The sequence below is a fragment of the Hylobates moloch genome, unplaced genomic scaffold (assembly GCF_009828535.3).
Source record: "Hylobates moloch isolate HMO894 unplaced genomic scaffold, HMol_V3 SCAFFOLD_10, whole genome shotgun sequence".
In the NCBI taxonomy this organism is placed as follows: domain Eukaryota; kingdom Metazoa; phylum Chordata; class Mammalia; order Primates; family Hylobatidae; genus Hylobates; species Hylobates moloch.
Window position 1 is genome coordinate 15618276 of NW_026652285.1, and position 13313 is coordinate 15631588.

The 13313-nt window shown below is 37.7% G+C and overlaps 1 protein-coding gene across 2 annotated transcripts in view; it reads right to left on the minus strand.

The window, feature by feature from the left end:
* Window positions 1-13313, minus strand: part of CPD (carboxypeptidase D) — a 72641-nt gene that overhangs the window by 35130 nt on the left and 24198 nt on the right. For both annotated transcript variants that reach the window (XM_032163103.2, XM_058445217.1), the window contains exons 3-8: window positions 11165-11307; window positions 10315-10484; window positions 9127-9476; window positions 8458-8649; window positions 4610-4777; window positions 288-397 (exon numbers count right to left, since the gene is read on the minus strand). In XM_032163103.2, the coding sequence (XP_032018994.1) occupies window positions 288-397; window positions 4610-4777; window positions 8458-8649; window positions 9127-9476; window positions 10315-10484; window positions 11165-11307 (1133 nt within the window). The remainder of the gene's footprint in view (window positions 1-287; window positions 398-4609; window positions 4778-8457; window positions 8650-9126; window positions 9477-10314; window positions 10485-11164; window positions 11308-13313) is intronic.

The following is a 13313-nucleotide window of genomic DNA, read 5'->3' on the forward strand; positions in this document are numbered from 1 at the left end:
GGCCTACTTTACTGGAATTATAACTTATTTGTCAAATGAAATAAATTGACATGTAGATGTTCCAGGTACTGTGCTAAAACCATAGATAAAAGGCCAATGGAGAAAGACATGTAGTGTATTCAAAAGTTAGGTGGGAAACAGGAGAAAAAATGTTTTTCGGAAACAGCTGAAAAAGTCATGCTTTATTAACTATGGAAGCACTTGACCTGAGTCTTGCAGGACTTTAAAGCATATTTTTAAATAAAAGAATTAATTATATAACATTTTATATTCAAAGACAAGCCTACCTTGGAATAAGAAAGTGCTATTTGTTGAAACACAGCATCATCTGGTGATTTACTATATGTGGCAAGTCCTTGTTCATCATCGTCAAACGGGTAGTTAACCACCAAAGAACCTATAAGGGAAAAAGAGGAAAATGTATCATGTTGTCTGTTTCAAGATGGATTATTAACATAAAGCTTTTCAGAATACTGCCAGAGAAGAGAAAACAATAAAATTTGCCAAGCAGAATTTCCTCAACAGAAGTGAAAATTACACTAATTTCTTCAATAGAAAATCAAAGTGAGTAAGTGAGGAAATATCTTTCAAATGGCTAATTTTCTAAAGCCAAAAAAAAGATTTACAGTACTTCTACCAGTCTACCTCAAAAAAATAATTAGCATCAACACAGAAAGGACTAGCAACAAAAGAAAGAAAGATATATGGGATTCCATCAAAATCAAAAACTTTTATGCATCAAGGACATAAGAAAGAGAAAAGACAACCTATAGAATGGGGGAAAATATTTTGCAAGCCTGATAAGGCTCCAGTGTCCATTTAAAAACTCTTACAACTTAACAACAAAGACAAAAACTCAATTAAAAATTGGGCAAAGGACTTGAACAGATATTTCTCCAAAGAAGATAGATAAATGGCCAACAAGCTCATGAAAAGATCCTCGGCATCATTAGTTATCGGGGAAATGCACACCAAAACCAAAATGAGGTACTACTTCTCACCCACTAGGATGGCTATAATAATAAAAATAGAAAATAATAAGTGGTGGTGAGGATATGAAGAAACTGGAACCTCATACATTGCTGGTGGGAATGTAAAATAGTCCAGCCTCTGTGGAAAACAGTTTGGCAATTCCTCAAAAAGCTTAACATGGAATTATCATATGACAATTTCACTCCTAGGTGTACACCCAAAAGAACTGAATACAGGGGCTGCGTACAGTACTTCACGCCTATAATCTCAGCACTTTGGGAGGCCAAGGCAGGTGGATTGCTTGAGCCCAAGAGTTCAAGATCAGCCTGGGCAACATTGGGAGACCCTGTCTCTACAAAAAATTTAAAATAAGCCAGGTGTGGTGGTGCATGCCTGCAGTTCCAGCTACTTGGGAGGCTGAGGTGGGAGGATTGCCTGAGCTCAGGAGTTTGAGGCTGCAGTGAGCCATGATCACACCACTTACACTCCAGCCTGGGTAACAGAGTGAGACTCTGTTTCAAAACAAGGGGGGCACGGGGAAAAGAAAACAGGAACTTGAATAGATATTTGAATGCCAATGGGCATAGAAGCATTTTTCATCGTAGTCAAAAAGTCAAAACAACCCAAATGTCCGTCAGTAAGTAAATGGATAAAGCAAATGTGATATTGATATATACATATGTATATACAATGTACTATTATTCAACCATAGAAAGGAATGAAGTACTGATATATGCTACAACATGAGTGAACCTTGAAAACACTATGCTGGATGAAAGAAGCCAGACACAAAAGGTCACATGTTATAGGATTCCATTTCTATGAAATATCCACAATAGGTAAATCTCTAGAGACAGAACAAAGATTGGTGGTTACCAGAGGTTGAGGGGAGAAGGGAAAGGGGAGTCACTGTTAAATGGGTGTAGGGTATCCTTTTGTGGAGATAAAAATGTTTTGGAACAAGATAGAGGGGGCAGTTGCAAAACACTATGAATGCACTAAATGCCACTGGAATTATGTAAACTTCACCTCAATAAAAAAATTAGTATCAAAATTTTTGAAATTTTACGAAAAAGAATATTGCTTTCCCCATCTTCTTTCAAGATCCTTCTAAATTATAAAGATGGCAGTGAAAGGAATCAGAACATTCTGCCCCAGAATATGACTCTTTAGCATATTAATTATTTAGAGCTGAAGGCAACTGAGGAACAGCAGATGCAGGAAAGGCTATCTACCCTCCCTCTTTCTGCCTAAAATTAGGGCATAAATTTCCTGTGAGAAAGGCACCTTCCTGGTACCATCAGAGATGGGATAGTCAACGCCAAGATGAGTTGACACGAACAAACCTTAGTAAAATAACCCTCATCTTTCATTAGTTTCCCCCGCATATTTCCTAGTCACTTTCCCACAATTTATTACCCCTAGAAGTCTAAACCCCTTCCTTTGTGTAGTCACTTTTCCACAAGGTATTACCCTTTGTTATAAGAGCACTAAGTCCTTAACACTAACTGCTTTTTTGAGGGTTTCAAGTCTTTCCTATGAACTCCCCCACTGCCTGTTGCCTGTGCCACAAACAAACATCAAATAAAATTCGTATGCTTTTTCTTTTAATCTGTCTTTTGTCAGCTTAATTCACAAGCTCCAGCTGCGGAATCTATGAGGTTTTTCACTCCTGTACAGCAACAAAGAAATTCTCCTTCAAATTGCTTTGCCAAGATTTCAAACTCCATTTAAATAAGGATTTTAAGATGAGAAAACAAAATATGTCATGGAAAGAAAGATGTCTGCATGACTGAAGATTCGTACCTCTTACCATGCCAAGGTCTGGATACCACATCTGTAAACCTGTGACTTATTTTCACTGGAATATAACTATTATTAACTTTCTAGATTTAGCCAACATGATGTATGATTTATTATGAGAATATTTTTAAAGCTCTAAATAAGTGAATTCTATCAAACATAGCATTAAACACATAAAATAAAACAAAAAATTTATTTTGCCAACCAGGGTATAACTTCATAGTTCTTATTTGACTCTTTGAGAACAATCTACGATTACCAACTGTAGAAGTACTTTTTTCTACTATTGGCAATCTTTCAAAGCAATTTTTGGAGAATCTCAATTAACCTCCTAAATCTAAACATCCATCAGTATGTACTGTCATTCTAAAATGGCAGGCTACTCTATATGACATAAAGTCTCCACTATGATACTTCTGGATATTCCAATAAATGTTGAAACTAAATTTCTTCCGCATTGCCCCTGGTGCTAATACTTGTCACTTTTTTTTTTTTTTTTTTTTAGCAGTTTTACTGATGTAATTCAAATACCATGCAATTCACCCATTTAAAGTTGTTTATATTCATAGGGTTGTACAACCACTACCACTATCCAGTTATAGAACATTTTCATAACTCCAAAAAGAAACCCCAAAATCCATTAGCAGTCACTCCCCTATCACCTCCTACCACTATTCACTCCAGCCCAATGCAATCTTTAATCTACTTTCTGTCTCTATGGATATGCCTATTCTAAAAATTTCATAAAAATATAATCATTAACTTGATAAAGAAAAAAATAATAATCATGCACTATGTGGTCACTTATGACTGGCTTTTGTCACTTAGCATAAGGTTTCAAGGATCTATGTTGTAGCATGTACCAGCACTTGATTCCTTTTTGAGCCAAATAATATTCATTGAAAGGGCAGACCACATTTTATTTATCCATTTATCAGATGATGGTTGTTTGGGTTCTTTCTACTTTTTTGTTATTATGAATAATCCTGAATGAACGTTCATGTACATTGAACATTCATATACATGAGCGCTGTACATTAAATGAGTGAACATTTTGTTCAAGTGAGTTTATGTGTGGACACATTTTGGTTCTCTTGGGTACTGATATCTTCACTCTTGTTCGCAACCCTAGTTGGACATTGTGGCGATTTTTAATCTTGACACTCATCCTATTCAACCGATCCATCCCTGCTAAATTATATGGAGGTATATGAGCTCAGGTACTACATGAGAATGTGGTCATTCTGCTGCAGTTAAGGATATACCAAGTAAAAAAGAGAATATCAAAATCTAAATGTACATAAAAGAGTTTATTAAACTTCAGGGAGAAAACAGAACTAAACATTCAGATCAATTTTTATGAATGACAAAGAATATGTTACCAAGTTCCCAGTGTGAGAGATAAATACAAAATACCTGAAGAACTATGAGAGGAAGAGGAGAGGAGGAGGAAGAGCAGAGTAGGGGGACAGGCAGGGGAAAAGGAGAGTAGAGGAGAAAAAAGACAAGACAGAAAAGAAAGGGGAGAGGAGATAACAGAAGGAAGAGAGAGAAGTAGTAGGTGAGAAAAGAGAGGAGAAAGGGGTGGAGAGAAGAGATGGGAGTAGAAGGAGAAGAGAAGAGGAGGGAAAAAAAGAGAGAAAGAAGGAGGAAAGAAACAGCCAGGACACTGGCTGAAAAAGCAATGAGAAAAGACCTTTACTGTTGTCTGCCATGAAAGCAGTAACAGGATACTTGTTTTAAGAAAGCATAACGCTACAAGCAGATAAAATTCCACCAAGATTTCCAAATGCTCTCAACAAGAACTAATTAGTAGAATATAAAGTTGCCATACCTCCATGCAGGTTTGCTGAAAGTACAAATGGATAGGACTTCATCCAGCTCATTACAGCAATAGTTTCTGGTTGTGTAGGATCTGTGATCTGAACAAACTGGTCTGGGAAATTTCGGTTCAGGTCAAAGTTGTTGCTGTTGTTTCTGCCAATTACACTTATTGAATCTCCTGTATGATATGATAAAGGATTTGAATATAAGCCATGTTCGCTTATATTTTATTCCAACACGTACTACTTCAGATACCTTAACTCAAGTCAAATGTGAACACATCAGGCTACACTATTATCAATCACGTACGATTATGAAACTGTCTTTGCAAAATTATAACAGTAAGAGAAATCTGACATGGTTGACTCCACCTTTTCTTTTTTTTTTTGAGATGGAGTCTCACTCAGTCACCCAAGCTGGAGTGCAGTGGCGCAATCTCAGCTCACTGCAACCACCATCTCCCGGGTTCAAGCAATTCTCCTGTCTTAGCCTCCTGAGTAGCTGGGATTACAGGCACCTGCCATCATGCCCAGCTAATTTTTGTATTTATTAGTAGAGATAGGGTTTCACCATGTTGGCCAGGCTGGTCTTGAATTCCTGACATCAGGTGACCCGCCCCCCTCAGCCTCCCAAAGTGCTAGGATTACAGGGGTGAGCCACCACACCTGGCCAAACTCCACCTTACTTCTAACCTCCAAGCTGTCCTTGGTCATTCTTGGGCATTGGCCAAGCTAACTTTGGGAGAAATTTAGCTTACAGTTTAATCTTAAAGCAAGGATGATAACAACCTTTCCCAAAACTAAACCACCTTTGTAAAACGAATGAAAGGTCACAAGGTTGGGATTATAAGACAGGCCTGAATTTGGCTAACATGTATATGTTATTAAAGGATAACCAGTCATCGTTTTGGAAGTTGTAAGATTTGTAACTTCCCCAACTACTCCTGTAGATAACATCACTACTGTAGAACCTAAGATTGGCCTTCTGAGATGTTTTTCCGACTTTTGCATTTCTGACAACCAGCTGACGTCACCTAGACCAGTGACTTGTAACTTAGCTGGTCCTGTGGTTCCCAACTAGAAGCTGACTCAGCACATGAGGACTGTTTTCCACATCCCTATGATTTCATCCCCAAACAATCAACCCATTCTCTAGTCCCTTGTCCATCAAACTATCTTTGAAAAACCCTAACCTCTGAGACTGATTTGAGTGATAACTCCAATTCTCTTGCGTGGCTGGCCTTGCATTAATTAAACTCTTTACTGTGATACCAGGGTCTCAATGAACTGTTTTGCCTGTGCAGCAGGCAGGAAGAACCTATCAGGCATTACTTTTTTTTTTTTTTTTTTTTTTTTTTTTTTGAGACGGAGTCTCGCCTTGTCACCCAGGCTGGAGTGCAATGGCGCAATCTCGGCTTATTGCAACCTCTGCCTCCTGGGTTCACGCCATTCTCCTGCCTCAGCCTCCCGAGTAGCTGGGATTACAGGTGTGCACCATCACGCCCAGCTAATTTTTTGTATCTTTAGTAGAGATGAGGTTTCACCATGTTGGCCAGGCTGGTCTCGAACTCCTGACCTCGTGATCCACCCACCTTGGCCTCCCAAAGTGCTGGGATTACAGGCGTGAGCCACAGCGCCTGGTCAGGCATTACAGTTAAAACACATCTTTTTCACATGGCGTGTGTAAAAACTGTATCTCTTCCAGATATTTTGAACAGAGAGGTAAAACCATTATCTTTTTATTTTTGCCCTCTGCTCATAATCTGGGAGGAAAAAATTCCAATTAGACAAATTATATTAAAGCACTGTTTAAGTGTCAATAATCCACATATAATGACATGATCACAATGTTGAGTGGAAATTACTGATTAGAGGGGAACTCTTTTTTTTTTTTTTTTTTTTTTTTTGAGACAGAGTCTCACTCTGTGGCCTAGACTGTAGTGCAGTGGCACCATCTCGGCTCACTGCTACCTCCACCTCCCGGGTTCAAGCATTTCTTGTGCCTCAGCCTCCCGAGTAGCTGGAATTACAGGTGTGTGCTACCACGTCCAGCTAATTTTTTGTATTTTTAGTAGAAACAGGGTTTCATCATGTTGCCCAGGCTGCTCTTGAACTCCTGGCCTCAAATGATCCACCCACCTTGACCTCCCAAAGTGCTGGGATTATAAGCGTGAGCTACCGCACCTGGCCAGGAACTCTATACTCCTCTCTGTACTTGTATAAAGCTCACTAAGACATTGTAAGAAATAGAGCAAATAAAAAGAAAATTGTGATATGCTCACATCAAACTGATCACAAAAAGGTAAAGTTAGCCAAGAGCACAGCTGGAAGTTTAACCTGATGGAGGAGAAAGTTCAATTTAAGCTTAACTGTCCATATTCCATTTTAATAGGGAGTGGGAGCCTTACTATTGTCATTATAAGAAAAATTGCAAGAGACTGAAGAAAACTGGAGGGCTCACTAGTGTAATTAGTTCCACCTTTCAGAAAGGTCTGGGGAGTATGTAGGAGGGATTTGTGGCACTGACAAAGAATGAGAACCTTAGGGGGGAAAATCGGAAATATATACATATATAAGTAAGATCTTGTGCCTATTTGTTCAAGTGAGCTTCTGGGGTACTAATGACCAACTTCTGGGTACTAATGACCAACTAATGACCAACTGATCCTCCCAATGGTCAGGTCAATGCTAGTAATAAGTCATGAGGCTCCATATTATACTATGGTGCCTGATAGATACCACTGCCTGAAAGAAATCATGGGCTGGGAAAAGATGAATTCTTACTCCCCTAGTGTTGTGCATAAGGGTCTGCTGTCCCATCCCACACTGTAACGCCCCAGGAGAGATGGACTTGCCCAGAGAAGGCAAAGAAATGGGAAGTCAATAAATTAGCAAGTCTGGAATATGCACAGGGAGTAGAACTGACAGTCAAAACAGAGTCACTAACTCAGATATCTGGTTTGATTTTTCACTTATGAAATAAGGTTCCCAAAATAATGATTTAATAAGAACTGTAAACCCAAAATAAAATTCTAAGGCCCCGCTCAATAGGCAGGGCCTATCTGAATAGATTCCCTCCTCTTGACCAGGGCACTCCAAAGTTAACCTGAAAGACTGGTTCAGGCCGTGATGGGAAATGGGGGTCGGACATGCCTCATTATGCCTCCTCTCTTTTGGAAATCAGGAAAAGTCAATCAGCATTTAATACCAACACAGACCTTAAGTCTGATAAGAAACATTTACAATCTATTCTCTGTGAAGCCTGTTGCCTGGAGGCTTCATCTGCATGATCAAACTTGGGTAACAACAACCTCTTATCCTAACCCAGACATTCTTTTCGATTGATAATAAATCTTTCAACCCTCGCCCCCTTTCTGGACCAAACCAATGTATATCTTAAATGTGTCTGACTGATGTCTCATGTCTTCTTAAAATGTTTAAAACCAAGCTGCACCCTGACTACCCTGAACACATGTCCTCAGGGTTTGAGGGCTGTGTCATGAGCCACGGTCACTCATATTTGGCTCAGAATAAATCTCTTCAAATATTTTACAGAGTTTGACTCTTTGTCAACAGAACTATTGCTAAAATAAAACAATTTGTGAAAGTCTTATACTCTATTTCTAGTAAATAAGAACCATTACCAAGTAGAAAACACCACTAAATATATAAATTCGATCACACAATTGTTGAACAGACCAGATCATCATATAAGAACACAAGAGCTAAAATCAATTATAAATTAAAAGGAAAAAAAATTGGAAGAAATTCCAAAAGAGCCAGTCCAAATTCTCTTCTACATCAAAATAATCATTCTACATGATGATCAAATGATTAAGAATTAATAGCTATTCTTTACCTTCCTGGGACTTTTCATACCCATCAGGATTCATGGATGGCATAAGGTGAATTCTAGTGCTATGAACCAAATCTGTGACTTCAGGGTCTGTTCCAAAGTTCTTACAAAGGTATTCGATGAGGTTCAACAGCAGTTCTCTTCCAACCACTTCATTTCCATGCATATTTCCAATGTACTTAAATTCCGGTTCACCTGAAAACAAAATAATTACATGGAAGGCTTTTTTTCCTTCTTAATCATCATGGACTCTGTTTTTTTCCCCAACATATATAAATTCTGTACTAAAAAATTTTTTAAACATGTATTTTGGCAAAGGAGGCAGAAAAAACCTTCGGAAACATAAGGCAGCTTCCTTACTAATACATATGTCTGAGCAGGCTCAAAGCATATATATGCCATATAATATAAATAAATAAAACACTATTAGCAGAATAAATCTAATCTATGCACATATTAAATACCATGCCTAATATGGGTTAGCAAAAGGATTTCCTTCTTTTCTGGGAAAAGATTGGTTACATTTTCTTTTTTGCTTTCTTTTAATTTTAGTTAGGTTTTCTTAATGCCAGTTATACAAACTGTAGGCAACCTTTCTGAATGAAACATAGCAATATTGAACATGGCTTTGAGGGGCACTACTGAAATTATGTGTAAGACCATACCAATTACCTGGTTCATGGACACCTGGATTATCAGATATCTCCATCACATAAAGTTCTCTTGACTCTACTGATTTTCCCAATGAATAAAGCCGGGTAATGTTAGGATATTCATTGGCAAACCTTCTCAAGAAGATTTCCATATCAGGGAAATGGTGGTGGTGAAAGTCCCTCGGCTGAATTGGCTGGTAGGAGGATGATGTTCCAGAAAGAATATTAGGTATAGCAACTGTGCTAGCAGTTGCTACAGCCTCTGTTGTGTCCGGGATTACTGAAGTTACAGTTGGCCTAAGAGAAAAATCCACCTCTGTGGCTGGTCCTTCTTTCACCACTACATTAGTAACAGTCAATGGCATATACCTGAAAAAAAAATTTGAAAAAGTAAATGGTTTATAGTTAAGACATACAATGCTTTAATATTACAAAAGCACAGTAGCCTTTTCATCCTCTTACACTTAGCAATCTATCAAAACTCAAACTAAATAAAGAGAGATGTGTAGATTTAAGAGTTTTAGTACATTATCTCACAAAGAACCCCAGATCGAACAACTATTTCTCTCACCAAATCTTCTCAAGTACCACACAGTAGAATGTATACCAAAAAAATTACATTCAAGGGAAAGAACATGTTGAAAGATGCGGTTGTTACTCCATTGTAACCACTGCTACAGTACTCAAAGAAGGGATAAATTATACAATTCTTTGCAATGTCTCATCAATCTGACATTCCAACTTCTTTTTCAAGTAGGAAAGTTCAAGATTAAAGGTTATCAATTAAATCCTTATCAAAGTAGCTTCCAGGACGCTTTCCAGGGGAGGTGGGAAACCACTCATTTAATATATTAGAAAGCTGATAAGACAGTTCTTCAAAACGTCATTTACAGAGCAATGGGTTTCTTCTACTCTGGTACTCAGTTAGCTTTAAGGCAATGCTTTACACAGCTGAATATCTTCTCAAGTTTTAAAAACTGTCCTTCCTCTAATGCTACAACTATGCTTCACATCCCATTGCACTATTAGACTATGTGACACAAACTCCACAATGGTATCTTCTTATTATAAAAGGAGAAAAGTCAGAAAATAAGGAAAAATAAAAGCCACAGAAAATAAACAACATATACTAGACTATATTTCTGTCTTAGATATAAAACAGAGACTTGACATTTTAACTAAGAGTCTACATAGTTTAAATTCTTACCCAGTTAAAACTACTGTAAGGTTATAAGTTCCAGGAACAAGCAATCGGTAGAAATCACCAAATCTGCCTGTTGTGATATTATGATTAATACCACCCACTGAGATGGTTGCATTCTCTAAACCAGATCCTGTTATGGAATCTTTAACAAATCCTTTCACTCCAATGTGAACCTAAGGAGACAAGAATCCAAGCTCAGAGACGGTGAATTTGGAAGGCAAGAGGGCATAATTTCTCTCTGCACTGATACTAGAATTTCTAAAAAATAAAGTGACTCTTCTCTCTCCCCCGAAACATTTTCAATCCCTTGAAGTTTAAATAAAACACAGACAGAAGTATTAAATCCTTAAACTTAAGTCATGTGTCTGAACTTGACACTAGTAAGGTGCTCTTAAAATTCCCTCTCCTCAAAGCCGGATTTCTAATTTTCTCAACAAGGTGTAATTGCTGGTGTAGTCAATTGCTGTATTAGTCTGGGTGATGTTTAAATTAAACTGATGTCCGTGGTTCATATAGTGGTAAAGGCTCACTAGCAAATATGATCACATGACATTGTAAGAACCTGAGAGTACAAATTTGGCTAATTATTTCAGTTTGTATAAGTAAGTGTTCCAAGATAGGAAAAGGAAGCCCTATGGACCAGAGAGCTGGGGGTAAGGGGCAGGGGAAGCAGAGCTAGAATATGTTTTAATAGATTATAATCTAATAATCTTTAAAGATAATTTATAATCTTAAGTAATAAAAACAGATAAAGGACATCTAATACTATATAGATTATCATTCACATGCATCCAAATTTCTCCCTTATTTAATGCTGTTTCTATACCCCAACCTTCCAGTCATCTACTTTTACCTTTTCAATCAATGTGATCAAAGACTCACGATTGTTCTCCCATTCCTGTCGAAGCTGTGAAGCAGGTGGGTACTTGCAACAAGACAGTTCTAATGTGATCTCAAAACAGTTGGCCCACACATAATTGTAATCTTGCATACCACCTGTAACATGGAAAAAATAAGTTTACTCTCAGAAGGAAAATAATTCTACCCTCCAAAAGACTGAAGAAATTAAATCAGCCATCTCTGCATGTATAAATTTTCTTCTCTTTTCATTAAATTGTTTGAAATTGGAGAAGGCATCTGAACTATAGTGGAGGCTAAGAAGGAAGATTAAAAGGAATATACATTGAAAAAGAATATATAGTGAAAAAATACATTTAATTAATAGGATGAGCAGTTATAAAAAGTATGAATATATCAGTTAATACCAGTAACAATAATAATAGCAGCTTGGTGTGTTTACTATATATCAGATCTGTTCTAAGAGCTTTATGTGTATTAGCATTTAATCTTTACAGCAATTATATGAGGCAGATACTACTATTTCATCCATTTCACAGATATGAAAAGTAGGGCACAAAGAAGTTAAGATTTATAACAGAATGATAATAAAGTGTACGCATCTCAAAGTTGTGAAGGATATTCATGCTGAAGCATTATTAAGTACCTACGATTCTAACTGTACTTCCCTTTATCAAGAAGGTGGCAAGAGAAAAAAGACTGTATCTAGGGTGGCACAGCTACACAAATCAGGGGAAAATAAGACATAATAAATTCTTTCAAAATGTGTTAAATGGAAGATGGAACTTAAAAGGGAATAAGCACCCATGGTCTATCACCTTCACGTTTATACCTATATAAGCCCACACACTCATTTTGTTGACAGCCTATTACCCTATCATTCTTGTCACTTGATTTTCTCACATCTTGTTTTTAGTGGATAAAGACTAAAAAGTGGAGAAAGGAGCGGGTGTAACTTCTCTATGATCTTGCCTTGCTCTTGCAAAGTACAAATGTGGATTTTAAGGGTCATCTTTCCTCAACCCCCAGTGTATCTCAGATGATGTCACACAGGATCCTTCAGATCAGGAGGGAGAATAACTGATGATCTGATTATATGCATGTTCATCCATGTTAATTCAGCACTTACAAATAATGCCAAGCATTTGTTTCCCTTTCATTGACAGCACCAAAAGATATGCTTCCATCATAGATTCTTCTGCCACTTACTCCCTTTGGCATTAACATGGGTCTTTATTTATTTATTTATATGCAAAGTGAATGTTAGATGATCACAAAAGACATTTCAAACCCTCGCATTCTATGATGTTTAAAAATACATGCTGATTTAGGCTGGGTGCAATGACCCATGCCTGTAATCGTAGCACTTTGTGAGGTGGAGGCGGGCAGACTGCCTGAGCTCAGGAGTTCGAGACTAGCCTGGGCAACATGGTGAAACCCTGTCTCTACTAAAAATACAAAAAATTAGCTGGGTGTAGTGGCACGTGCCTATAGTCCCAGCTACTCGGGAGGCTGAGGCAGAAGAATCGCTTGAACCCAGGAGGCAGAGGTTGCAGTTAGCAGAGATAGTGCCACTGCACTCCAGCCTGGGCAACAGAGTGAGACTCCGTCTCCAAAACAAAAACATGCTGATTTGATTATAAGAGAAAAGGCAGGGAGAGAACATGAAAAACAGACAATTCTGAAACCTGTTTCTGGAGAAAGGTCAATGTCATAGTTTTAAGCACAGCTTATTAGGGGTTCATCAAAGAACCGGGGCTTATAAAACATCGAAGAAATGCAAACAATATAGCAAAAATAACAAAACTTTGACAGAAATAAAATCGCAGCAATATTATTGGAGCCTAAACTCAACCTCATTTTGCTGAAGTTTCATTATGTGCTTTGAAACACATCTAGTTCTTGAAATATGCACACCTTACCTAACGCAATATGCTCCATTTCCCTGGCACATTTACAGGGTAGATATTGGTAAGACAAAAAAGTTAGGTTAAGTGTACACACCAAAAACTTGTAAAGAAGAAATTGGGCAAAGAACCTTTAAAAATCCAGGTCTCCGTGAACTCTAACCAATGCCATTTTGAATAAGTACAAGGAAGAAAACTGAACACAATCCTAAAGTTACCCAAGCAAGATCACAAGGA